A 27,705-nucleotide genomic window follows, 5' to 3' on the forward strand; every position below is an offset into this window, starting at 1 on the left:
CACTGAGTTGTTCTGAAGGGAAGTTAAGAGAAGAGATAGGAGCAAATGCATCACGTGTCACAGGCCCCAGATATTCTCCTCTCGGCCTCTGCTTGTATTAAACACGTCTTTTTACTTTCTGTATTCTGGTGCTTTGACATCTGGGCCCTTGCTGAGCACAGAGGGGCTGTCTTCCAGAGAATGAAGGCTACAGGGATATTCCCCACCTCTAGGCCTAACTCATAAATGCCTCCTGTGCACTCCTCCACTCTCTCTTCTTCTGATTGGCCTTGGGATATTGAGGCTCAAGGCCATCTTGGAAGCCATGTGTCAAAGTTGACAGTGGAGCCCCTGTCATCCTGGGTCCCTGAATGCTTCATGGAGCACAATTTTATCACCTAGAAGAGAGCCTGGCACAGAGCAGAGTCAGGTCTCAGTGTACATTTGTTGAATGACTGCAGCGGAGGTTGGGGGAAGCTGAGACCTAAAGGATTAGTGGGCTTTAGTCAGGTAATGCATGGAGGAAACTGTTGCAGGAGAGGAAAGCGCATGTACAAGGGCCCTGAGGGGAGGAAGAGGATGTTCCATGTGAGGACCAGAGGAGATTCAAAGGCGAGCTAGAGAGTTAGAACGTCTAGGGTAGTACGAATCCTCAACCTTGCCTCCCTCGACGTATGCAGACACGGATTAGGGTGCAGCCCAAGGGACCTGGAACAAGTACAGAAACCCAGGCTAGGGGAGCTTTAGGGCTGGGGGAGTCTGTGCTGGTGCATGTTCCAATGCTCTGTTGGTCACAGTCTCACAAATAAGAATAGTAGGTGAAGGAGGAAGTTCAAACAAAATGGACAGGATGCAACTGAAAGTGTATATAAAGAGGGTTATTCTGGCACCAGGAAACTTCGGTTCTAGTCTCTTTTTTGGGGGGATACGGTTGTTTTGAAAAATTAGTTAACCTACCTTTTGAGGTATTTTTCACTATCAAAGATTGTTGCCCTGGTTCTGACTGGAAGTTCATGTGTATGTGTGTGCTTACAGCTTTCACAGATGTATGAAGGAAATAAACTTTTAATTTAATAACTCAGTCAATATAATACTTACAACTTTCAAACTGCAGTTGGCTATTTCAGTGCAAATAGCTTTAAGAGATGAAATAAAGTTAAATGTGAGGGGGTCAGTTTCCTTCCAGAAGCTGATAAGGAGTCGAACTTTAACGCTTCGCAAAACTAACGCTTCTCTAATTTTCCCATCCAAGTCTGGCCAGTAAGTCCTGTAGAAATAATATCCATACAGATAAAATAAAGAAGATTAGTTAGTTTGGGGAAATAAATTTTCTAGACTATAGAGAACACTGGTGTTAACTTGATCATTACTTTTTTCTGTAATATAAATAACCTTGTAGGATATGTTGAAAAAATGCCAGTCTCCTGGGCTAGGACATTGAGAAATGGTGTTTTACTGGTCCTGTCCAGCCTAAAATGAGGTCTCCTACCACCAGGGTCTCAGGTTGTGTGAGCAGAGGGCACAGACAGACTGACCACCATCACATGTCACCCTCACTACACCTCCAACTCTACCTGGGTCTCAGTTCATATGTGCAAGGAGAATCAACTTTCCAACAGAATTCCAGTTAGGATCCTTGAGCACCCCTTTGTCCCCAAATGCTTCTCAAACCTCTCTTCTTTGGTAAGTGTCACCCCCAATGAGATTTTGCTCTAGTTATCCTAGCTTTCCCACACTCTTATTTCCAAACTGTCTTTGTCTCTCCTTACCAAGACACCCACTACTCTGGGGCCCTAGAATCCTCCATCAGGCTGTTTCCCCTATAGGCTTATATGTAAGCCTATATTGTGAATTCTTAACCTTTTACTTTGACTAAATCTGAACTCTTCCCTAAGGCCATAGCTTCTCTTAAAGTCCTGCTGTGTATTTTCCACCAGATTGTGCTGTCCACTTGATTTAGGATGGGGGGCCAGCCACTGCCCCCCACCCCCTAAAACACAATGTTTCTTTCAGAACTGTAACTTAGTTCTCATGTTAAAAACAAAACAAAAAAAACAATAAAATTTCCCACGTTAAAGACAAGTCTCAAATTGCTCTATCTCTCTGTAGCCCTGTAATTTGTAGACCTTTTTTTTATTCATACAAATCTTCCCCTAATTCTGGACCAATTCATTATTTGGACTAATGATATATTATTCAAAATATATGTTTCATAATAATTGCACCTCCAAAGGTCTCCTCTTTATATCTGACCCCAGCTTCCTGTCCTTCAGGTTCCTCTGCTCTTTTATTTGTACCTGCTCTTTCACCTGTGTGGGCCCCAGATCCAAGGTCCCTCTACTTTTTCCTGGTCCATCAGCTCCTCCTGATCTCCTTTCCCTGACAAGCCTAATATCAGTTCTGATCACATGAAGGACAGTTGCCCCTCTCCCTTCCTTTAGCTCTTGGCAAAATCTAAATCCTAGGTCAGTGCTGTAATACCTTCGGTGTATTTCTATAGCTATAAAGCAGAGGACAACTGGAAAAAGGCATCTCAAGCTTGTGCAGACTGGAGAAAACACAAATGCATTCAGGGCTCTCAATACCATCTGCCAATCCCTATCCTTGCGTTGGGTCAGTTCTACCTCTTGTACCTTTTGTAATTATTCTAAATGTTGCCCCACTCCAGAGAAATTTGTTTTTTCCTTCATTCACAAAATTGGGGGTCTTGGTCATGGTCCTCCTCAATGTTCTACCCTGATAGCCACACACATCCTTATCCCCTTCCCTCTAATTCAGAGGATAAGGCATCCCCCCCTTCTCCCCAAGCTGTTCCCTTGGCCCCCTGCAACTGCATTTGACTAGTCATTCCTTCCTGAAAATATCTTCAACTTCTCCCTCTCTGGCTTCTTCATTTGAGAAATAAACATAAATCTCTCCCATTCAGAGACCTCTCCTTTGACTCTGCATTGCTCTGTGGCTGGTGTACAATCTCTTTCCTCTTTGAACAAAACTTCTAGATAGTAGAATCTTGAACCTCTGACTCTACTTCATCACCCCCCATTCACTTATCAGCCTACTGATCCCGGCCTCCAGCCCATGAATCTTCTGCAAATTTCCTCAAAGTCAGCAGTGATTATCTTAATTGCCAAATCTAATGGACATCATTCAATTCTTACTTTACTGTTAAACCAGGCTACATGTGGCTATGTTGATGTTTCCTTTTGTTGACCTGAAACAAACAGACTGCCAGGTACTTTTCCAGCAAAGATGGGTTTATTTGGAATCAGCATAGAATTGCAATTCTGGATCTGCAATTATGGGCAAGACACATGCATGACAAGGGAGGGAGAACACTTTTACAGAGGGGAAAAGGAAGTTGGGAGGGCTATGGTAAACAAAGTGTCATGGTCTTTCATTGGCTGAGTCCTTGCCAGGAAAGAAGAGGAATCTGTCTTTTTCCTGTTAGGCTCTGCTCTCCTAGCAGGGTGTGAGAACTTCTCCTTCTGGTCTCTCAACTCTGTTTAATTGAGGTTTCTGTTTATTAATTTTTTACACTTTCTTTTTAAAATTGATTCCATTGGCTTCTTTTCCTTTTGCTAGCAATCATTTTTATTTTTTTGAATTTTATTTTATTTTTTTATACAGCAGGTTCTTATTAGTTATCTATTTTATACCTATTAGTGTATACATGTCAAACCCAATCGCCCAATTCAGCACACTACCATCCCCACCCTACCGCGGTTTTCCCCCCTTGGTGTCCATACGTTTGTTCTCTACATCTATGTCTCTATTTCTGCCCTGCAAACCGGTTTATCTGTACCATTTTTCTAGGTCCCACATATATGCATTAATATACGATATTTGTTTTTCTCTTTCTGACTGACTTCACTCTGTATGACAGTCTCTAGATCCATCCATGTCTCTACAAATGACCTAATTTTGTTCCTTTTTATGGCTGAGTAATAATCCATTGTATATATGTATCACATCTTCTTTATCCATTCGTTTGTCGATGGGCATTTAGGTTGCTTCCATGACCTGGCTATTGTAAATAGTGCTGCAATGAACATTGGGGTGCATGTGTCTTTTTTTTTTTTTTTTTTTTTTTTTTTGCGGTATGCGGGCCTCTCATTGTTGTGGCCTCTCCCGTTGCGGAGCACAGGCTCGGGACGCGCAGGCTCAGCGGCCATGGCTCACAGGCCTAGCCGCTCTGCAGCATGTGGGATCTTCCTGGACCGGGGCACGAACCCGTGTCCCCTGCATTGGCAGGCGGACTCTCAACCACTGCGCCACCAGGGAAGCCCGCATGTGTCTTTTTGAATTATGGTTTCCTGTGGGTACATGCCCAGTAGTGGGATTGCTAGATCATATGGTAATTCTATTTTTAGTTTTTTAAGGAACCTCCATACTGTTCTCCATAGTGGCTGTATCAATTTACATTCCGACCAACAGTGCAAGAGGGTTTCCTTTCCTCCACACCCCCGCCAGCATTTGTTGTTTGTAGATTTTCTGATGATGCCCATTCTAACTGGTGTGAGGTGATACCTCATTGTAGTTTTGATTTGCATTTCTCTAATAATTAGTGATGTTGAACAGCTTTTCATGTGCTTCTTGGTCATCTGTGTGTCTTCTTTGGAGAAATGTCTATTTAGGTCTTCTGCCCATTTTTGGATTGAGTTGTTTGTTTTTTTAATATTGAGCTGCCTGAGCTCTTTGTATATTTTGGAGATTAATCCTTTGTCTGTTGACCTGTTTGCAAATATTTTCTCCTATTTTGAGCATTGTCTTTTCATCTTGTTTATAGTTTCCTTTGCTGTGCAAAAGCATTTAAGTTTTATTAGGTCCCATTTGTTTATTTTTGTTTTTCTTTCCACTACTCTGGGAGGTGAGTCAAAAAAGATCTTGCTGTGATTTATGTCAATGAGTGTTCTTCCTATGTTTTCCTCTAGATTCCATTGGCTTCTATGACTCTATGGTTTGCTGGTCTGTCCCCTATCTCTTAGACTGTAGCAAATCGTCCTTTGATTAAAACACAGTGGAGGCTCCTCAAGGTCACAAGACTCCACAGTAGTCAGGCCCTCTTGCTCCTCGTCTTTGCCCTGTCTCCAGTTTGGTCTCTCACCACCTTATCTTGGGCTCTATGTTCCTGCACTGAACTTGTTATAGATCCTGGCATGGACTAGGCTATATTTTTCCATTTGAAACTTTGCTCAAGCTCTCCTTTCTACCTGGATAACTCCCTTTCTCACACTTTTTTCTAACTCATGCATATGTTTAAAGTAATTTGGGTAGCATTTCCTCTAATAAGCTTCTTCAAACCCTGAAACTGCCATAGAAGCCTTTTCACCAAGTATCTATAATATTCTGTACACATATCTATTGTTCTATCCACCCCACTATGCTATGAAAATCTATTCTGTGTCCAATTTACATTCCCACCAATAGTGTATAAAGGTTCCCTTTTCACCACATCCTTCCTAGCAACTGTTATCTCTTGTCTTCGTCAAGAAGAGTCATTATAACAGTGGGAGGTGATATCTCATTGTTGTTTTGATTTGCATTTCCCTGATAATTAGTGATGATGAGCATTTTTTCATGTATCTGTTGGCCATTTTGATATACTCTTTGGAGAAACGTCTATTTAGTTCTTTTGCCCATTTTTAAAAATCAATTTTTTTTGTTATTGTTGTTATTGAGTTGACTGAGTTCTTTATATACTTTGGATATTAACCCCTTATCTGATATGAGGTTTAAAAACTTTTCTCCCATTCTGTGGGTTGTCTTTTCATTTTGTTAATTGTTTCTTTTGCTGGGAAAAAGCTTTTGAGTTTGATGTAGTCCTTTTTGTTGATTTCTTTTTTTTTACTGTTTGTACTTTTGGCATTATGCTGAAAAATTATTGCCGGAACCAATATCAATGAGCTTCCTCCCTACGTTTTCTTCTAGGAGTTTTACAGTATCACGTCTTATGTTTAAGTCTTTGATCCATTTCAAGTTAATTTTCGTGGATGGTGTGAGACAGGGCCCAATATCATCTTTTGGCATGTGTTTCTCCAGTTTTCCCAGCACTATTTGTTGAAAAAACTATCCTTTCTCCGTTGGGTATTCTTGGCTCCCTTGTTGAATGTTAGTTGACTGTATATGCTGGGGTTTAATTCTGGCTCTCTATTCTGTTCCATTTGTTGACATGTCCATTTTTGTGCCAGTACCATACTGTTTTTATTACTATGGCTTTGTGGTATAGTTTGAAATCTGGAAGTGTGATATTTCCAGCTTTGTTCTTTTCTTCTCAGGATTGGTTTGACTATTCAGGGTCTTTCTTGGTTCTACACAAATTTTCAGATAGCTTCTTCTATTTCAGTGAAGAATGCATTTGTTATTTTGATGGGGATTGCATTGAATCTGTATATTGCTTTGGATAGTATGGCCATTTTAACAATATTAATTCTTCCAATCTATGAATGTGGATGTCTTTTCATTTGTTTGTGTCTTCTTTGATGTCTTTCAGCAAAGTATTGTAGTTTTCACTGTACATATCTTTCACCTACTTGGTTAAATTTATTCCTAAATAGTTTGTGGGTTTTTTTTGATGGTATTGTGAATGGGATGAGTTTCTTTATTTCTTTCTAAGATACTTCATCATTAGTGTAAAGAAATGCAATTGATTTCTGTATGATAATTTTGTATCCTGCCACTTTACTGAAATTATTATTTCAAATATTTTTTGACTGATTCTTTGGGATTTTCTCTATTTAAGAACATATTATCAACAAATAATGGAAACTTTAAATCTTCCTTTCTGATCTGAATGTCTTTCATTTCTTTGTCTTGCCTAATTTGCTCTAGCTAGGACTTCCATTACTATATTGGATAGGAATGGTAAGAGTAGGCATCATTCTTTGTTCCAGATCTTACATTTTCAATTTCTCTCCATTAAATATAATGTTAGCTGTGGGTCTACCGCATATGACCTTTATTTTGTTGAGGTATGTTCCTTCCACATCCAGTCTGTTAAGAGTTTTTATCATGAAAGGATGTTGTATTTTGTCAAATGCTTTTTCTGCATTTATTGAGATGATCATGCGATTTTTATCTTTTATTTTATTGATATGATGTGTGTAATAACATTTATTGGTTTGTGTATTTTGAACTATCCTTGCATCCCAGAAATAAATCCCACTTGGTAATGGTGTATTATCTTTTTAATGTGTTCTTGAATTTCGTTTGCTAATCTTCTGTTGAAAATTTTTGCATCTATAATCATCAGGGATATTAACGTATAATTTTCTTTTTTTGTGCCATCCTTATCTGGCTTTGGATTCAAAGTAATGATGGGCTTGTAGAATGAGTTTGGAACTGTTCTCTCCTCTTGGATATTTTGGAAGAGTTTGAGGAGAATTGGTGTTGTTTTCTGAACATTTGGAAGAATTCTCCAGTGAGATGTCTGGCTCTGGAGTTTTTGATTACTGATTCAATCTCTATACTAATATTGGTCTGTTCAGATTTTCTATTTCTTCCTGATTCAGAGCTGATAGGTTATGTGTTTCTAGAAATGTATCCATTTCTTCTAGGTTATGTAATTTGTTGGCATATAATTGTTCATAGTAGCCTCATAGATTCTATGTATTTCTGTAATTTCAGTTGTAACATCTTATCTTTCATTTCAAATTTTACTTATTTGAGTCTTCTCTCTTTTTTTCTTAGTCTAGCTAAAGGTTGGTCAGTTTTTCTTATCTTTTTGAATAACCAGATCTAAGTTACATTGATCCTTTTTATTATTTTTCTAGTCTCTATTTCATTTATTTCTGTTCTGATCTTTACCATTTCCTTCCTTCTGATAACCTGAGGCTTAATTTGTTCTTATTTTTCTAGTTCCTTGAGGTGTAAAGTTAGCTTATTATTTGAGATCCTTCTAATTTTGTAATATATATGTTATATTAAGCATGTATGTTCCTCTCAGAACTGCTTTTGTTGTATCCCACAGTATTTGATATGTTGTCTTGTCTTTCCTGTTTTTAATTGAGGTATAGTTGATTTATAATATTATTGAAGTTTCAGTGATTCAATATTTTTATAGATTATACTACATTTATAGTTATTGTAAAATATTCCATGTGGTGTACAATATATCCTTATAGCTTATTTTATACAGAGCAGTTTGCACCTCTTAATTCCCTATCCCTATCTTGCCCCTCCTCCATTTTCCACTCCCCACTGGTAACCACTAGTTCGTTCTCTATATCTGTGAGTCTGTTTCTCTTTTGTTATATCCACCTATTAAGTGATATCATACAGTATTTATCTTTCTTTGTCTGACTTATTTCACTAAGCATAATACCCTTCAGGTCCATCCATGTTGTTGCAGATAGCAAAATTTCATTCACCTTTATGACTGAGTAGTATTCCATTACATATATATACCACATCTTCTTTATCCATTCATCTGTTGATGGACACTTAGGCTGTTTCCACATAGTGCCACATATTGGCACTTCCAATAATGCTGTTATGAATGTTGAGGTGCATGCATCTTTTTGAATTAGTGTTTTCATTTTCTTCAGATATATACCTAGTAGTAGAATTGCTGGATCATACGGTAGTTCTATTTCTAGTTTTTTGAGGAAACTCCACACTGTTTTCCACAGTGGCTGCACCGATTTACATCCCAACAGTGTACAAGGGTTCCATTTTTTTCCACATCCTCACCAACTTTTGTTATTTGTGGCCTTTTTGATGACAGCCATTCTGACAGGTGTGAGGTGATATCTCATTATGGTTTTGATTTGCATTTCTCTGATAATTTGCGATGTTGAGCATCTTTTCCTGGCCTGTTGGCCATCTATATGGCTTCTTTGGAAAAACATCTATTCAGGTCTTCTGTCCATTTTTAAATCAGGATGTTTGGGGATTTTTTGATGTTGAGTTGTGTGAACTGTTTATATATTTTGGATATTAACCCCTTATTGGCCATATCATTTGCAATATAATAATTTTCATGTTTCTAGTTGTGGGCTTTTTTTTCCTCTTAGAGAAGTCCTTTTAACAGTACTTTTATAACTGCTGCTCTTTTAGCTTTTGCTTGTCTGTAAAACTTTTGATCTCTCCATCAAATCTGAATGAGAGCCTTGCCAGGTAGAGTATTCTTGGTTGTAGGTTTTCCCCTTTCATCATTTTATATCATATCATTCCTTTCTGACCTGTAGAGTTTTTGCTGAGAAGTCAGCTGTTAGCCTTATGGGAGTTCCCTTGTATGTAATGTGTTGCTTTTCCCTTGCTGCTTTTAATATTCTCTCTTATCTTTAATTTTTGCCATTTTAATAACCATGTGTCTTGTTGTGTTCCTCTTTGAGTTGATCCTGTTTGGGACTCTCTGTGATTCCCGGACCTCTATGCCTGTTTCCTTTCCCAGGTCAGGGAAGTTTTCAGCTATTATGTCTTCAAATATGTTCTCTGTCCCTTTCTCTCTCTTCTCATTCTGGGACCCCTATAATGAAAATGTTAGTATTCTTGATGTTGTCCCAGAGGTCTCTTAAACTGTCCTCATTTATTTTTCTTCTTTTTTCTGTTCGATGTCAGTGATTTCTACTACTCTGTCTTCCAGCTTGCTGATCCATTTTCCTCTATATCATTTAGTCTACTGTTGATTCCTTCTAGTGTATTTTTCATTTTGGTTATTGTAGTCTTCATCTCTGCTTGGTTGTTCTTTATCTTTTCTCTTTCTAAATTCTCACTGTTTTCATCCATTTTTCTCCTGAGTTCTTTGATCATCTTTATGATCATTACCTTGAACTCTTTCTCAGATAAGACTGCCTATCTCCACTTCACTTAGTTCTTCTTCTCATTTTTAATCTTGTTCTTTAATTTGGAACATGTTCATCTTTTATCTTTGCCTTCATCTGATATGAACTGAATGATTTTTGCTGATTCAGATGTTTAATGATCATGAGACCCCCTCAGGGGAGGAATAATCTCTGGTGTCTGTCAGTGCAGACATGCTTCTCCCTTAGTAGTCAGTTCTATTTTTACCTTTAGCCCCCTTAAGTCCCCCTGTGCCCCTTTTGGCAGTATGGAGTGCAGCTGAGAATGTCTCTGGATCTCCATCTGCCCAATGCTGCCTATATGTAATTTACCCACAATAAACTTCAAAATTGCTTGTTTTTTGGTGTCAAAGTTCCTTCCCAGTTTGGAGAATATATTCAATATCTCTGTCTACCAATATCAACCATTTCTAATTTGGAAGCATGTAGATTTTTTCTCTTTTATTTTATGTTTACTGTGCAGACTAAATTTTAAGTTTGTAGGTTATTAACACACTGATAATTTAACACACTCTTTAAAATCTTTTTTCATTCATATGATTGAGAAGAATTTAATTTTAACCTTGATGTGTGAACTACTTCTTATGTCTCTGATGGCTTTTCATTTAAAATGCTAGAGATATTAACAGGTTTGAAATACCATCAGTATAATAAAAGAACTGCTCTTTGAATAATAACAATAATGATATTTTAATAATCAAAATGCAAGACTTCAGGTCAGTTTCTAGTTCTTTTAGTTTTCTCTAATTTTTGTATTTCCAAGATATTTTAGATTATCCATACTAATTCCTTCCCCCTTGTCTATGAAGGATCCTAATTTTGTTTGTTTGAAGGGACTTCATGGAATGAAGGTTTTTCCAACCCTCTGAAATTATCATCCCATCCTAATAAGTCCATAAACTTGAACTTATTCTCCCAAATAACAGGAAAATCAGGTAAAACCTATCATGTTTCAAACTCTTCCCAAAGTGAAGCTGAAGTCTAAGACAAAATCTAAAATCAAATAAACAATAAATGGAAAAAACATAAAAAAGAGGGATTGAATAAATGAAAGCATGTGGAAAAAATCCATGAATGTTCAAAGGGTGCACAATATTTTAAAGTAAAGGTGTCCTAATAATGTGCATCTTGCAGCCTAAAATTGTTTTTGACAATCATTAGGAGTCATCACTTTCTGGGAGAAACACATCTTTTGCAATCTTAAAGTCATTTGCATAGAGAAGTTGTATATTATGCATATGTGAGGTTGGCAATATGAAAAATATTCAAGCAATATAGGGCACATCACATTATTTAACCTCAGTAAATGGTTATTCTGAAACTGTAATTTTCCAAATTAAAAAGGTCTCAGGTTGTACCCCTAGAAATTTGCACTTTGGAAACTTTTCCTGGATTAAATGGATTATTCAAAACATTTACAAGCACCCAAATCTCTGCATTCCCTGCAAGAAAGCAAAAGTGGGAAATACTTGGGGACTAGTCATGCATTTATGACTTAGAGACATAAATTCTGCTCCTAAGTTGATTCTAAGTATTTCCACACTTAAACAGTGATGAATATTAAAAAATAAATCTCCATTTTAAGATACTCTCTTCCTCTTACAGATGGATGGATTGACTGAGAACATACATATTTTAAGTTCCTTTCTCCTAAAGTGGAAAAGATAGTATGAAAATTTAGCACTTAATGAAGACCTACATGAATACAACAAAGTGATACCTCCTTTAAGGAAAATCTTGCCAGACCTACTCAGTTTCAGTATGTCCTTCAGGTACCTCTCAACTGATAATTTTCAAAAAATTTTTTTTCAAATAATTTAAATTTATTTATTTTTCCAAATAATTTTCAAGTTGAAAACAACCCAATCTTTATTCTAAAGTTCCTCTCATGCTTATAATGTAAACTACTGAGGTGGTTCTGTGGGATGAGACCCTGAGTCCTTAAAGTGGACTGAGAGAGGAGATGCACCATGGGTGAGCTGCAAATGTACACTGAGATGTGAATGGTGTGCAACCTAATGTGACCTGATAGAATCTCAGTGTCCACGGTGTTTTCTCCTGTGGTCTCCAGTTTAGTGTCTGGCCCTGGAGCCCAGGATCTAAGCTGAGATTGCACACTCACTGACCTTTTGGTGCTTGTGCTGGAGATAGGCAGGTAGTCCATGACTGCGATGTACACGTATTGCTTGGCATCATCTATTACACTGTAGATGGCGTCTATGTCAAAGCTTCTGTTTTTAGGGCAAAACAGTTTGGGAGAATTCTGTGAAGACACAAAAAACAAACTTTTAGAGTATTAATTTTTGCAATCTGGGGATTTCTCTTTTTTGATGTTATTTAAAATTTTTAAAAAATGAATCTTGGCTTTTAACCAATTTTTGCAAACCTACTTTCCAGTTCTTTATGAGATTAAGACAAATACATTTTCAGTTCTATCAAAGTTGAGGCAAGTAGAAAAGGTGTATGGGTCTCAAACCTGTCCTTTAAGTCAGTTTTGGGAGGGAATTCTTGTTTTTAATACACACACCTCTTATTTTTATAAGAGTGCTCTAACTCTAAACTTAACGTGACTCTGGTATACATCCCTGTCATACATAGTTAATTTTCTCAGACATTACCATATATAGTGTATATATGCATATAGCAAGCCATTTATGCTAGAAGTTATTTCACTTGAAAGGTAATGTGGCCATGAAGATGTTCAAGACACATGGTCTAAAAATCTTGTGTTTTTTTTTTCCCCAAATCTTTCATCAAGTGAGGAAGAGGAGTGTTGATTTTTAAGAAAGGGTCATCAGTAATTCTAGAGGAAAAACCAAGTGACTTATTAAGATGCCAAGTTCATAAGGAGAGACAGGGCCTTAAGGAAAATGAAAAAAGAGGCAAATTATACTTGAGGTATTTTTCTCATGTTGCTCGAAGTGGTTACCATCTTACAGAAGTATGATGTTTTTAGATAAAGTTGCTATAGAAAGGGAAAGATGTACTTTGGTTTTCTCATTGGTTTTCCACTGGACAAGACTGAAAGGATCATTTCTGTAGTTCCTGCATTACTCTGACAAGCAAGAAACCAAGTGAAGGAACACAAAAAAAGCAATGGGTGCTTAGTACCAAAGCCCATATAAACAGTTTCTGGAACTGCCTGGAATGGCAGTACTGGGTCCTTCATCAAATGTTCTACCAGTAATGGTGGTCAGGGTCCCTGACAAATGTTTGGGAACAACTCCCCACACAGTGCTGGTGGGAATCCCTATCCCAGCTTAGAGAGAGGGAAGATGAAGCTCTTGGACTGGATGCCCAACTGGGGAGGAGTGTGGGACTGAGAAAGGAGCCTGTTTAAGGGCCACACCCACCAGGCGTCCCTACTCAGAATGTTGTCTTGGCAGATGAGTATCAGAATGAGTTTTTGATTTAAATTACTTTCCTTCTGGAATGAGGATGAGCTTCTAAGTATTAAAAAAAAAAACCTAATGCTAAAAGAGAGAAATAAACCACAACAAAAAAGCCCAAAACAAAACAATAAAAAATAAATTAAAAAACAAACAAACAAAAGCCAATGCTCATCCTACACTTCTTCCCCAGCACACATATATGCAGATACCCCATCTGTCACCAAGATAGATGGCTTGGGCTTCTGCAGTGTCTCTCATGTTGTCCCTCCCTCTTACTCCAGATTGCTGTTTCCCTCATTCAGGCACTGGTGCTGTTTGCTGGGGCTTTTATATGTCTTCTGAACTCATTTCCTTGTCTCCTCGATGCTTCAAAGACAAACAAACAAACATGTGTCACTCTCAGGACTGCTGGTTTCTTGGAATCCAGTCTGATCTCATTGGGAGGGATGGATCCATGTATCCTCTGAGTTTTGGCCCTCCCATTTCTCTGCCTCCTTCATTTACTGGCTACCATGCCTTCTGTGCCCCAAAATAAAATAATTGTCAGCCCATGGCTATGTTCTCATCTTGTCTGCCTCTATGTATTTGCTGCTGCCAGCCCCTCTGGCTGATGTGTTTTCCTATCTCTGCCTGTCAGAGTCCTATACATTCTCAAAGTTCTAGCTCATATACTATCTCCTCATGAAACTTTTTAATATTGTCACCTAGAGGCTACTTCTCCTTTTCTGTCCTCCCATAATATGATTTATTTGTTATATTGTTTAGTGTATTCAAACTTATAATTACTCACACTTGTCTCATGTCCTTGCTTGGACTGATACACCTTGATTTTAGGAATTGCATTTTACTCATTTTTCTATCTCCATTAATAAATTAAATATTCAAATTCATTAATTTCCTCAGCCTACTGGGTCTGCTTTAAACATTCTTTAGGTTTAACATGAAGAATCTAAGGATCTTAGCTCTAGACAGGAGCCTAGGTCAACTCTGAAATGTGTCCACATGCCCATGTTTTTGCTTCAGTTAGGAATTTCCTGAATTTCCTTGCATGTTCCCAAAACTGGATTTTGGTTTCAGGGAGGAACAAACTTAGACACAGAGTTGCTGGTCTCTTTACATTTGCTATTTTCTAATAAGTTAGGATACTGTGCCTTTGGTGATAGAGCATTTATATGCTTGTGATGTGCCAGGTTCCAGCATTTATAACCTGTAGCATGCTGGGCATGTCCCTTACACTTCCTGAGCCTCTGTTTCCAATGAGATAAGAACAGTAACAAATCTTTCACATTGGTTTGCCTTGTGGCTTAAATAAGAGAATGGCGTACTCCTGGCTGGGTCTGCTCCTCTTCTGTACTTGCTTTCATTCATTCATCAAATATTACTAAGTACCTGCCATGCACCTAGCTCTAGTCTAGGCACTTGGCATATACATCAGTGATCAACATAAGATTCCTGCTTTGTGCAGCGTCATTCCAGCACATGCTACATTGTACTGCATTCATTTGTCTGTGTGATTCTCCACCAGCTTGTGAGCTGCTTGGCTGTATGTCTCTGGCACCTTGTGCCATGCCATACTTAACACATATTATATGCTCAATAAATATTTGTGGAATGAATGTGAAAGTGCTCCTTAAATTAGTAAGTGTTGGAGGCTTGTATGACCCCCAACCTCTACTCCTAGCTGGAGTTGCTTCACTCTAGGTATTTCCATCCATGTGTGAATAGACCTTTATTTGTACATACCTTTTTCTTTCCTATGTTCCCATTGCCAACCCAATGCCTAGAGCATGGCAGATGCTTCATGTGTTTATTAAGGAAATGTATGACTATTTGTATGAGTACCTCTGCCCCTGGGGTCATGGTAGTGCTTGCTGTGTCCTCTGATTTAGCAGAGGAAATTAACTAGTTCTGATTGTTTAATTACAGAGAAGGCTGTTAAGTTCCCTTTTTATCATTCCTGAACTAATTTTCTGAGCCTTGCACTGTGTACTCCTTTATTCCATAGCAAAATATAAGGAGAAGGAAAATACAGATCCTTTTCTTTATTTCAGCTCTGTGATGATCTTTTACCAATCAAGTGCTCTTGAGGCATCTTGATAATAAGTAATCTATGTTTCTTTCTTACATCTATAAATGCCTTATATTTGCATGTACCTTGTTTTGCATATTCATTAAATACTTGCTTTAGTAGGGTTTTGATTTATTTCATAACAGTTTCCTGGTTTTTAAAAAAAATTCATACTCCATTCCCAGAATATATATGTTAAAATGTAATTAAACATGAAAAAACAACCCACAGAAGGGGAGAAAATATTTGCAAATCAAGTACATTCTTGTATCTAGAATGTATAAAGAACTCTTACAACTCAATAACCAAAAAAACAAGAAATCTAATTGAAAAATGAGCAGAGGATTTGACAGACAATTCTCTAAAAAGATATACAAATGGACAGTAAGTGTATTAAGATATACAAATGGCCAGTAAGTGCATTAAAATATGTAAATCAAAATCATAAGACAAATTTCACACCCGCCAGGAAGGCTAAAATAAAACAGAAAATAGCAGGTGTTGGCAAAGATGTGGAGAAACTGAAACCCTCATTTATTGCTGGTGGAAGTGTAAAATGGTGCAGCCAATTTGGAAAAGTTTGTCAATGTCTCAGAATGTTTAACATAGAGTTACCACAGTACCCAGCAATTTCACTCCTAAGCATAAATCCAAAAGAACTGAAAATGGATATTCAAATACATATTTGTACATGAAGGTTCATAGGAGTACTATTCACAATAGCCAAAAGGTAAAAACACTCAAATGTCCATCAACTGATGGACAGATAAACAAAATGTGATATATCCATACAGTGGAATATTATTTGGCCATAAAAAGGAAAAAGTACTGAGTCTTGCACTTCAAAAACATTATACTAAGTGAAAGAAGTCAGTTACAAAAGACTGTATATTGTATTACTTCGTGTATATGAAGTGTCTAGAAAAAGGCAAATCCTTAGACACAGAAAGTAGATTAGTGGTTTCTAAGGGCTGAGAGAAGGGGAAAATGGAGAGTGACTACTAATGGGTATGGCTTTTTCCTTTGTGGTGATGAAAATATTCTAAAATTAGAAGGTGGAGAAGGTAAAACTCTGTGACTATACTAAAACCCACTGAGTTTTATACTTTAAAAGGATGAATTTTATGGTAGTAAGTTATATATCAATAAATCTATTAAAATGTAATTAAAATATATAGCAGAGATTATAAAGGGGTATTTAATTATATTTTTCAGAGTAGCACCAAGTTCTATTCAATGTCTGCCCTCACTCACTAAATAAATCTCAGTTTAATGATTGATGGATGAATGAACTAAACAATAAACAACAAGAAATGAAATCTGTCTAGCACCCAAACTGATAAAAACAGACCTTGAACTAACTAGTCTTTATCTTGGAAATCAAATGCATAATCTCAAGAGCTCTAAAAAGAACTCCACCAAATAGGACAAAAACTCAGCCTATTGTTCCTATCTTCTGATTTCAATGGGGAATGTAAGAAAATTAGAATGATCTGGCCCCAAGTTATTAGAAATCACATACTTAAATCTAACCAAGTGCCTCTTTGTGTTCCATGAGAAAATTAGAAATAATTCATATCTATATAATAACTTAAAATTTATATTTAACCATGCTAAGTTATTATCACCTAAAATCTAATTTTGGTAATGATAATTCTTAAGGCCTTCAAATATATATATTTTGTGTGTTAATTTAGTCTTGGGACTGTCAGCTTATAAAAATATAGTATACTATTTTAAGATATTTTACAACAAATATTTTGAACTTAAATAAATTTGTCTTGGCATTTGTTTGGCACATATACTCAGAAAACTGTATGTATCCTGGAACTTCTTATTGATATTACTACTAGTAGAACCAATCCAACATTTATTGCTGCTTTAGGGAGGCTTGAGGGAGGTACTGGGAATAACAATAATGAAGAGAGTACAGTATATAACCTTCAGAGCCTGATAAAATAGTGGGAGAGATAATAAATAAATAGTTACAAAAATGTGATAAATGCTATAACAGAGGCGAGATCAAGGAGCTCTAAGTAAATGATACTAATTCCAATATTGGGAATACTGACTTTTATTTATCTTATACATGTAAGATTTTATACCTCTGTAAAAATGGTGTTCAATTAATATCTGTTGAACTGAAATTCAAAGGTAGGCTTGAGATATTAATAAGAAATGGAAAATAAAATAATTTAAAATAATAAAATAAAAATAGAAAACAAAGGTGCTGTATGGTTAAAAGACTATACTTGAAGGACTGTTAAAAAAAGCTCAACTTATTTTGTGGCAAACCATTTAATAAAAATCAGTTTATAAATTTGCCCTGGAATACAGCAAAGCCCTTGCATTTTCATACATTTTATTAAAGGCTTGGGCCTTCTCTCTGAAGTAGAGATGTTAACTTTGGGATCAACAAAGGAGGACTCCCCCACTTTTTTAAGGGTCAGATTTAAAATTTATGCAACAATGACATTCACTCATCTCTAAGATTCAAACTAAATTCAAAATCTAGCAACTATCTGAAATTTGCTTATAATTCATCTATTTCTTGCTGCTTCGATCTGTTCTACTGGACTCCTGGGGTGTGATGTTACCATATGGATTAGTGGTTCCTTGGCAAATTTCATATTGCAACTAATCTACAAATTGAGAATAATATCTGGTTTTCTTGTCTTATAGGGTTGTCTTGAGAGGAAATAAAATTGAATATATGCATTTTTTAGTAAAATGCCCTATATGATATGCTACATGCTACTGCATTATTGACCTCCACACATACCAAAAAAAGGGTTTTTTTTAGTTCTACTTGATGAAAATCTTTCATAGTCTATTTTATATTATTCACACTTATATGAATTTGTTTAAGACAAGAAAATTGAATTTTCTCTCTACTGCCAGATTTCTAAATTTTCAAAATTTTTTACCTACTATTTAATAGGTAAAAAGGCTACTATTCACTCTTCCATGAAAAGCTCTTCAGTGACATAAGTTGTTGGCATAGAAGCACAGCTTGACAGTGGAGAAACAGCCATATTAAATTGGGAGCATGGTTTAGAGAAGTTTACCTGAGCATAAGGATCATTCAGAAGCCTGATTCAAATCAAAATTCTAAGGTCTCACCCAGGTCCAGTGGATCAGATCCTGGTGAGGATGGGGGGACTGTAAGTTTGCATTTTAAACAGGTTTCCCGTCTGGTTCTTAGATACTTTAAAGTTTGAGGACCAGAACTGTAGGTCCAGATATTTACATTGCCAACTCTCAGCAACACTGTGGGGATAGCTGTGGTGTGTGGGCAGGGGGTGGTGGTTTTCAAGTGTAATCAGAGGCCTGGAAACGGTGTCCTGCCCTTTTGGATGGGCCTCTTGCCCTCCAGCCCCAATCAAATACAATAGTTCTGCTTTTGTCTGTTTTACTCACTGGGGTTCCCTCAGATTTGTTTCATCAGAGGGTTCTACTGCTAAGATCAAGTCTGAAAATCATTGATGAAAGGCATCAAAAATAGCGTCTGGTATCAGAAGACCTGGGCACTTGTGTTTCTCTTGGCACCTGCCATCTGACAGTCTTTGTGCTAGTAGATAAACTTCAATATCTTCATTTGTAACACAGTCATAATCCTGGGTCTACCTTAAGGGGTGACTGGGGGGATCAAATCAGATAATGCAAAGTATCTGAAACTAGGAATGATTATTCACATGTATTGTTATTATAACTAGGGACAGCATATGATTGAGTATAAGAATGGATATATTTTAACTCTTCAAGGGATGTGTTGAACTGATCTGTCAAATTCATTTTTGCCCAACACAAGATCACACTTGAACATTGCAACTTAATAAAGGGCCTTTGGGGGAAGGAGGGAGGAGGAGAAGAGGGCAAAACTCACCGACACAAATGCTTGAGATTTGGTTTCGTTCAACTGAAGCTGCAATTTCTTTTCATTGTCATAGACCCCATAGAGCCTCTTGGACCAGGTCTGAGGTACTCTGCTCTTGAATTTTAATGAACTATATAAAGCGAATATCCTTTGTAAATCTAGGACCAGACAGCTGCAGTTGTAGAAGATGACACCAAGTTCTTTCATCTGTGAAAGTAAAATGAAAGCATCAATGCCGTGTACACGTGATGGTGTTACTCTCAGAGAAAAAAATGTAGTATTCTCAGAGAAAAGACTGCAATAATAGCAATAGCGATATTTTCTTCTTGCAATTGTTATACTGTAACAACTATATATATACACTGTATCTGTAAGTATGTAGATACAGTCACATTATGGTATACAGAAATGATGCGTCATTAAAATGCTTAAATATTTAAGGAAAACTTTTGCTGGAGTTTTGCATTTGAGCTCTTATGGATAATTTTTCCATATTCACCTACACTTTTTATATCAGCTCTTCAGATTGTTTTCTTCAACATTAAATTTTTTGGTATGAATCCTTAAATCGTGCAGCAATATAAAGATTGACTTTTAGTTGCAACATAACAGAATGGTTTAGATCATGGATTCTGGAATCAGATTGCCTGAAATTAGGTTCCAACTCTACAAATTTCTACTGTGTGACTTTGTGTGACTTTTTTATTTTAAATAAATTTACTTTTGGCTGCACTGGGTCTTTGTTGCTGCGTGCAGGCTTTCTCTAGTTGTGGCGAGCGGGGGCTACTCTTCGTTGTGGTGTGCGGGCTGCTCATTGTGGTGGCTTCTCTTGTTATGGAGCATGGGCTCTAGAGCACAGGCTCAGTAGTTGTGGTGCATGGGCTTAGTTGCTCTGCGGCATGTGGGATCTTCCCGGACTAGGGCTTGAACCCGTGTCCCCTGCATCGGCAGGCGGATTCTTAACCACTGTGCCATGAGGAAAGCCCTGTGTGACTTTTAAGATACTTAATCTCTGGGCATTATTTTCTTCTTCCATAAAAAGGAGACAATAGTATTTATTTCATACAATTGCTATGATGCATAACACGGTTAATATATTTTCTGGGCTTAGAATAGTGCCTATCACATCGTAACCACTTAAAATACATTAGCAATTATTATTCTTATTAACATTGCACAAGCCTCAAGAGTAAGAGACCAATAGAATCTTGCAACAAAGATATCATAGAGATTATTTTGTCCACCTCCCTCGATGCACAGATGAGGAAAGTAAATCTTACACAGGTAAGCAAAAATATATCCCCCCGAGTGAGAGATCTAGTCAGGGGTAGATTCAGAATTTGATGCAGGTTTTCTCACCCTTGATCAAATACACCCAGGAACATAGCAGCACTGGCTTCAAGTCTATTATCACTTTGAAAAATTATAGATGATTTCTGATTTAGTCAATGAAAGTGAAAAAGTGAAATTTTGGTCTTAACAGCATAAATACACATGCCTCATGATCTGAACACCCAGTGAGGGGTTTGTCAGGGACACCTTGGAAGGTGTTTAACTTCATGCCTTTCTTCCACCTCCCTACTCAACACTCTTCTCAGGATTATAGGAGAGGTCACCAACTGTGTAGGGGCCCATCTCTCTTTTCCTGTTAGGACTCCCTAATACAGTGCATCATGGAGATCTTTTCACAGTCATCTATACCTGGCTGGCATCATTTTAGCAGCTCCACAGCAACCACAGAATAGATGGACACAAATTATTTAACCTGCTGATGGACTTGTCCTTATTTTTCCTCTAATACAAAATATAAAGCAACGAGCACCCTTGTACACACATCTCTGTGCGCCTGTACAAGGATTGCTTTAGCACAGATTTCTAGAATTGAATGGACACAAACATTAAGGACAATTAAGAAAGGTTAAGAAAGTGGGAGGAACTAGAGTGGGGAGGGCGTATCAGGTATGTGCAAAGGCACTGAGGTCAGTGGGATAGAATCAGAGTTGTGCAGCTGAAGCTGAGGGAGATAAGGGAGAATGCGTATGTGAGTGGGTAAATACTTTAATTTGATGGCAGAGGGTAAAACTGGTGGGACAGGTGTGTCAGATTCCCAGAGGCCTCTGTGCTGGGATGGGCAGTTTGGCATTTATGCCGAAGGACATGGGGAGGGAGGTGATGAGGCAGAGGGGGTGTGGACAGGCTACGAACTGGAAAGGTCCCTTTGCCTGGCTGTGGAGAAAGGATGAGGGAGTTGGGGGCAGGGCCTTCAACACCCGGGCCTTAACAATGACAAGGGGAGAGACTTACACATACTTATGTGTTTTCTAATCTCAGGGATTTTCAAAAACTGTTTAGCATAACTGCTAATAATTGCAATACCATTCCAGGTTGAGATGGGGCCCACCTTGCTGTTTGCACAGTCTCTGCTGATAGAATCTCAGGAATAGTAGGCTCTGCATTTGACCTTCACACTTCTGTGTCTTTTCCCAGATTGAGTCAATGCTGCCACATTATCTTCTCCAAGGAAGCCTTGATCATTTCAGGGTTTTCAACTTTGTATCAGTTTAGCTTTATAAATAGGCTCTTTGTCTGGTGGTGGCAGTGGGGTCAGCAGAGCTGAGACTCAGGTTCCCACATAAGTAAGCAGCTGCCCCTCCCAGACATGCTTCCTTGCCTGCCAGACACAGGCAAGGTTAGTACATGTCCAGTGGGCTGGCCTGGCCTGGGGCCATCCTCAGGAAAGAAGGGACAAACAACAATGACCTGAGGCCAAAGATGTGGATTGAACTCTAGGATCTTTCACCAACCAGATTATAGGGTCTCGGGCAAGTCATCCAATTCTGAGTCCTTTTTTTCCTTTTCTGAACAACGAAGGGTTGGGCTTATAAAGTCTACAGGGGTCTTCCAGCCTTGCCATCTATGGCTTTGGGACATCAATTTCCTGCCCACCATGCATTCCCTTCTCCCTGCCCAACCTGCCTCTCAATACTGACCAGAGACTTCTGTTTGTGTGCCAAGATCAGCTCCTTCTGGCTCCGGCCTGAATGTGGCTGGCGACCCTCCCAGGTTTTAAAGTCAGATGAGGCAGATTTGCATCTTGGTTCTGTGGCTTACTTGTTGACTAGCCTTGGGTAAATTACTTAACCCTTAAATTCTAGTTTATTGTTCGATGAGGATAATATCTATCTACAAGTTTTGCTGTCAGAATTTAATAACAATCCTAATTTTAATAGCTAGTATTGACTGAGGGCTCACTTGTTGTGTGTACTGTGTTGAATAGTGTCCCCTCGTCCCATTCATTTCTACACAGAACCTGTGAATGTGACCTTATTAGGAAATATGGTTTTTGCAGATGCAATCAAGATGAAATCATACTGAATTATGGTAGGCCCTAAATCTAATATGACTGGCATCCTTATAAGAAAAGGAAAATTTGGACACTGTGCCACATACACACAGGGGAGATGAACATATGAACATAGGCACTGGAATGATGCATCAGCAAGGCAATGTGTCAAGGACTGCTGGCCACTACCAGAGGTTAGGAGGACAGGAAATATTCTCCATTAGCACCTTCAGAGACCTGTGAGAAAAAAGGTCCTGCTCTTTTAAGCCACCAAGTTTGTGGTTTAGAAGCCCTAGGAAACTCGTGCAGTGTGCTTTTCATCTTGATAGTAGATATAATGGTATTTATTCCTTCCACTTTATATAGAAGGAAACTGAGGTTTGGATGGTTATTTGCTAAATGATACAGCTAAGATTTGAGTTTTGGTCTAACTTCAAAGCCTGTGTGCTTGGTCCCTTATGCTATACTGACCTTAGCACATGGCTAGTAAGCAACCCACGGGTCTACGGCTGTTAATTCTATGAAGCCTTTGCTGGCCATCTTTCCTGCTTTGACTAGTACCGTACTTGCACATATTTCTGATGTGGCACATTTTTACGCGGTATTATAGTTTTAAAAAATTTGTGTGTCTGTTTCCCCTAAGTGACTCTACAGTCTCTGAAGGCATCAAGTTCATATTCCTATTTCCAGTGCTGGGCTATAGTGCTTGCTTGGAAAATGTTTAACAAATGAATAGCTGGCCTTCAAGATGAATTTATGGTGATCAGAGATGAAAACAAGCTTCCTTCTCAACCCAGAAGCCCTGGCTCTGGGTCAGCCTGAGGGCCTCTGATCCTGAGCACCCAAATCTAACAAGAACCTCTCTTCTGGTGCCAAGGGTCCTGGAGCAGCAAACCTGGACATGGACGCATAAAACCTGTGGCCGTGCTGGCCCCAGAGATCCACCTGGAATACTTTCACAAGCACGGTGCTCAATGATGGCATCAATGACAGTTCTTATATTGGTCAATGAGCCAACTGTCCTCTAACCATGTTTCCTGCACCTACCAACAATGGGGTACAGAACCTGACAGTCTTTTGAGTGGAAACTGCCTTATCCACAGATCTATCCAAGCCCAGTAGAGCCAGAGGCAGAATGCCATGAAAGTACAAATCCAGGGAATCATTTGATTTTTGTGACCAAAAGATGAACTCGGTGGCCATGATTGGCTTTCAGTATGTTTGGATCTCTTTGGTATCCTTTGTTTTTCCACATCAGACCTTTAGAGATTTCAGGTTACTTGCAACACATGGCAAACAAGTATGTTTGGAGTCTTCTGTTCAAAGCCTGGACAAGAATACAGTGCTCTCCTGTGTACCTCTTTCCTTGGGAACAGCTGTCCCCTAGTCTCCACATGGGGGTTACATCATCTCTGCTGTCATTGGGGAACAAAGCCACTGCCCCCTGTCATTCTCTACTGACTCTTTCCTAATACACAGAATAATGTTAAGTGAAGTACTCACTACACTAGTGCAAGCTCCCCATACCTAGTAAGAAAGCAACCACTCTGCAATATGGTATGGCATGAATAATCTGGGTAAGTGTTAATGTGAAATTTGAAATCTAGAAGGGTAGCAGCTCTGAAACTTTCCCCTGCAGAGGAACAGGGGAGAGAGAGAGAGAGAGAGAGACCTCTCCATATGACCTAACAAGACACAGGAAGTCATCTCCCAGAACAGGCTCTGAAGACAGACTAACTCCACCAAGGGCAAGGTACTTAATCTCTTCGCTTCCTTTATCTGTAAATAGGCATACATCATAGAACTGCTACAAAGAATAGATGAAAACATGTATGTAAAACATTTAGCTCAGTGCCTGGCTCAAACAGTGTTAGCTTCAGCTATACCAAGGTCCACCTTTCTTCTCTGCCTGTTGAGGATGCTTCTACTACATCCTTTGTTTGAATCAGGAACAGGTATGGCAGAATTCTTTATCCATGAACGATTTTACTTTAACTACCAACAGATTCCACACACTCAGTCAACTGTGAGGGCATAAAATTCATTCCTCAGAGACTGTTTGTGGCTAGGTTGAGTTGGTGCCGGAATGGTCACATGCCGGGTTCTGAGGCTGCAGCAGGGAATAAGTCAGACCTGGTTCCTGCCCTTGGGGGCTCAGAGCATGGACCATAGCAGGGGATACAGACAGAAACCATAAAGTTACATGTTAAGGTTTGTTATGTTAACAGTACACGTTTTAAGGTAGATGTTCTAATTCCCATTTTAGAGTTAAGAGCACTGAGGCCATGGTCACTAATCTTGCCCAAAGTAACTGCAAATATGTAGCAGAGCTTATCTCTGAACTCTGTTTTGTCTCCTTAGTCTGTTTTTTTCACTGCTTCACCAGCCTTAGGCTGTCTGTACCCCTATGTCCTTGAGGGAAGTTTTCTCAGCACTTTCTACCGTACTAAAAGAATACTTTATTTAAAAAGGGGTTCACTTTATTAACCTCAAGACACTTCTATCAAACTGAGTGGCTGGAGCTAAAAGGCAGGAGATCACTAACTAAGGGTGTTTCTAACCATACACATGAATACTTGAACAAGATCTGATTTCTGACAAAGGCACAGAAGGAGGACGGCAAGAGACTGTCATTGAAATAGATTGTGTTTAGGTCACATTAGACTTGGATTCTTACTGAAGTCAGTGTTGCTCTCCAGACTCAATCCAATTCATTCCACAGAATATGCCAGAAAGCTTAGCTGGATTCTCCTGGGAAATCCAGGAAGGTGAAAACAGACGTTTCATAAAAGCCGAATGAGGGCAAATCGTTTGTAAGTGTTTGGGCTTAGGGACCAGATTGAGTTGTATTAATATTATGCCTCTTCAACTCATGAGCTGTATGACTTTGGCCTAGCTCTTCAACTTCTTAACACTGCTGAGAATGATAAATAGCCCTTGATGCCCGGAAGCTGGCATGGGACTGTCAGCTTGGCCTTGATATTTCTAAGAACTCATCTGGCATTCAAGCTATGCCCTGGTTATCTCTTGTTAAACATGAACTCTTTCACAGAACACTGGCATCAGACCAGGCCACTCTGTTGACTGTCCAGGATGAAGTTGAGACAAAAAAAAAAAAAGACGTCTCTGTAATTGTGTGTGAACACAGACAAAACATGAGCATTGTCCAAGCCACAGAAATGACCAAAGACTCCTCCCACCCTGGCTAATATGGGTGACTGCTGCTTCTTTACCAATCACAGTTTTAGCCTTGCTTCATCCCCCTCCCATACAGATGACTTATTATTTTTTTTTTAAATTTTAATCACATTGCATTTAAAAAATTATTTATTTATTTACTTTTGGCTGCATCACGTCTTAGTTGCGTCACACAGACTTTCATTGTGGCGCACGGGCTTCTCTCTAGTTGTGGCACGTGGGCTCAGTAGCCCTGCGGCATGTGAGATCTTAGTTCCCCTGATCAGGGATCAAACCCGCATCCCCTACGTTGAAAAGCAGATTCTTAACCACTGGACCACCAGGGAAGTTCCCAGATAGCTTATTAAAACACCCAATCATAAAGTTGCCCTGCTCCTGATAGCACCCAATCCTGAGCAAAGCCCTTGATTACTTATACCCTCCCCAACAGAACCTTGCACAAAGTCCCAACCCCATAAGTCCTTCCTAAAACCAGCTTCCTTACATCCTGCAGGTGGCCACAGTGTCACTCTTCCTCCTTGTTACGAGCAACTTGCTCATCTCAAGCATGCAGGCTGGCTTTTTACTTGAGGGCAATGACACCTCCTTATCCCCAGAACATTCACATCACACGGTTGTGAGTCCAGTAAGCAGACAAGTTAGTGCAGGAAGCACAGTGACCAGCACTCAATGTGTGTTGTCTGCTGCTTTTCTATCCTAAGTCACACTGTAGAGGGAGTACTAGGTAGTCAACACGGTTCCAGCTGAAACAGGAAGTGGCCCAGGCAGCAAAGCAGGAAGCATTTAGGGGGAATGAACAAATGAAGGCAATAACGGCTCTGTGTAAAGGCATCCAGAAAGGCTGCATTTGGGGAAGAGACTTCGCCCATTAAAACCTAAGGCCAAGTGGTGCTCCTGAAACATTTTCCATGTTTCTCTGTCTTCCAGTCGCTGAATCTGTTATGTACCTTGTGTTAGAATGCATACCATCACACATTTTAATCTGGAAATCTGATGAACCAATTCTTTAAAAGCTAATGGAAAACCTGGAAGCAATAAAATAAAAAGGTTTATTTTAATGACACCATAATTATGAATGATGTTTGTCCCTTTAGGTATGATCAGATAGGGGGAAACATATTTATAAACATTCTCAGCGTTTATCATCCCCAGGGATCCCCTTATGTACCATTTATCATCATCAACATGCAAGTGGTCACTCTACTTAGATTTTCTCCAGCAACAAATATTCCCAATGACCGTATTCTAAACAAAGATTTAGTGTTCCTTTCCCCCTGTTGTGTAAGCTGCTTTTTGTGACCTTTTATCTGCAATCTCTGACATCATTCTGCTGTGACTACATTACAGCTTTAGAATCGAAAGGCGATGGAAGAAGCCAAGCTTTGCCCTCTAGAGATGTAAAGAGAATTTTACTTCCTCTCTGTATCATTCTCCCAATCTTAGAATGACTCAAAACCATTTCTAAATATACATATTTGGTTTAGGCTGGTATCAGGTGAAGACGGAAAAAAAAAAAAAAGAAATTGGCTTTTGTTTTGAAGATTTTTCAACCAGAGCAAAAATTTTCTGAAGTGTTTGGGCTTGAGACAATCCAGCAGATACTATAACTTACTGCTTAGGGAGAAATAACAACAGAGGTAGTACTAGTTTACTATAGTACTAGTTTCCTATAGTGCACCAGACACTCTTCTAAATGCTTTACAAGTCTGTGTTCATTTAAACCTCACAATAACCCATTGCACAGGTAAGGAAACTAAGGTATGGAGAGACTAAGGGACTTGTCCAAACACACAGCTAGTGAGCAGGGAAGCTGAAAGATTAGTTTAATATTTCATCTTCAGGAAGAATTACTTACAAAGAGGAACTAGAAGTTCCCCTGGGTGAGGGTTAAGTCCTACTGTTTATATGCATGTCCTCTTTTTTTCCTGCCCTGGAATTTCTGTTTATATTAGCAGTCTCCATTTCAAAGCAAAATAAGAATTAGGGGAAATGTAGCTATACCAAAAGAACATTTTTCTTTATTTTCTCAAAATTAGTGGAAGGGAGTT

At 38.7% G+C, this 27,705-nt stretch overlaps 1 protein-coding gene across 1 annotated transcript in view; it reads right to left on the reverse strand.

The window, feature by feature from the left end:
• The window catches only part of PLD5 (phospholipase D family member 5), a 492,035-nt gene that overhangs the window by 10,621 nt on the left and 453,709 nt on the right, over positions 1-27,705 (reverse strand). Inside the window, exons 6-8 of the mRNA XM_065885834.1 lie at positions 19,126-19,323; positions 11,906-12,042; positions 1,078-1,246 (exon numbers count right to left, since the gene is read on the reverse strand). Of these exons, the coding sequence (XP_065741906.1) occupies positions 1,078-1,246; positions 11,906-12,042; positions 19,126-19,323 (504 nt within the window). The remainder of the gene's footprint in view (positions 1-1,077; positions 1,247-11,905; positions 12,043-19,125; positions 19,324-27,705) is intronic.

The sequence above is a fragment of the Phocoena phocoena genome, chromosome 1, assembly GCF_963924675.1.
Source record: "Phocoena phocoena chromosome 1, mPhoPho1.1, whole genome shotgun sequence".
In the NCBI taxonomy this organism is placed as follows: domain Eukaryota; kingdom Metazoa; phylum Chordata; class Mammalia; order Artiodactyla; family Phocoenidae; genus Phocoena; species Phocoena phocoena.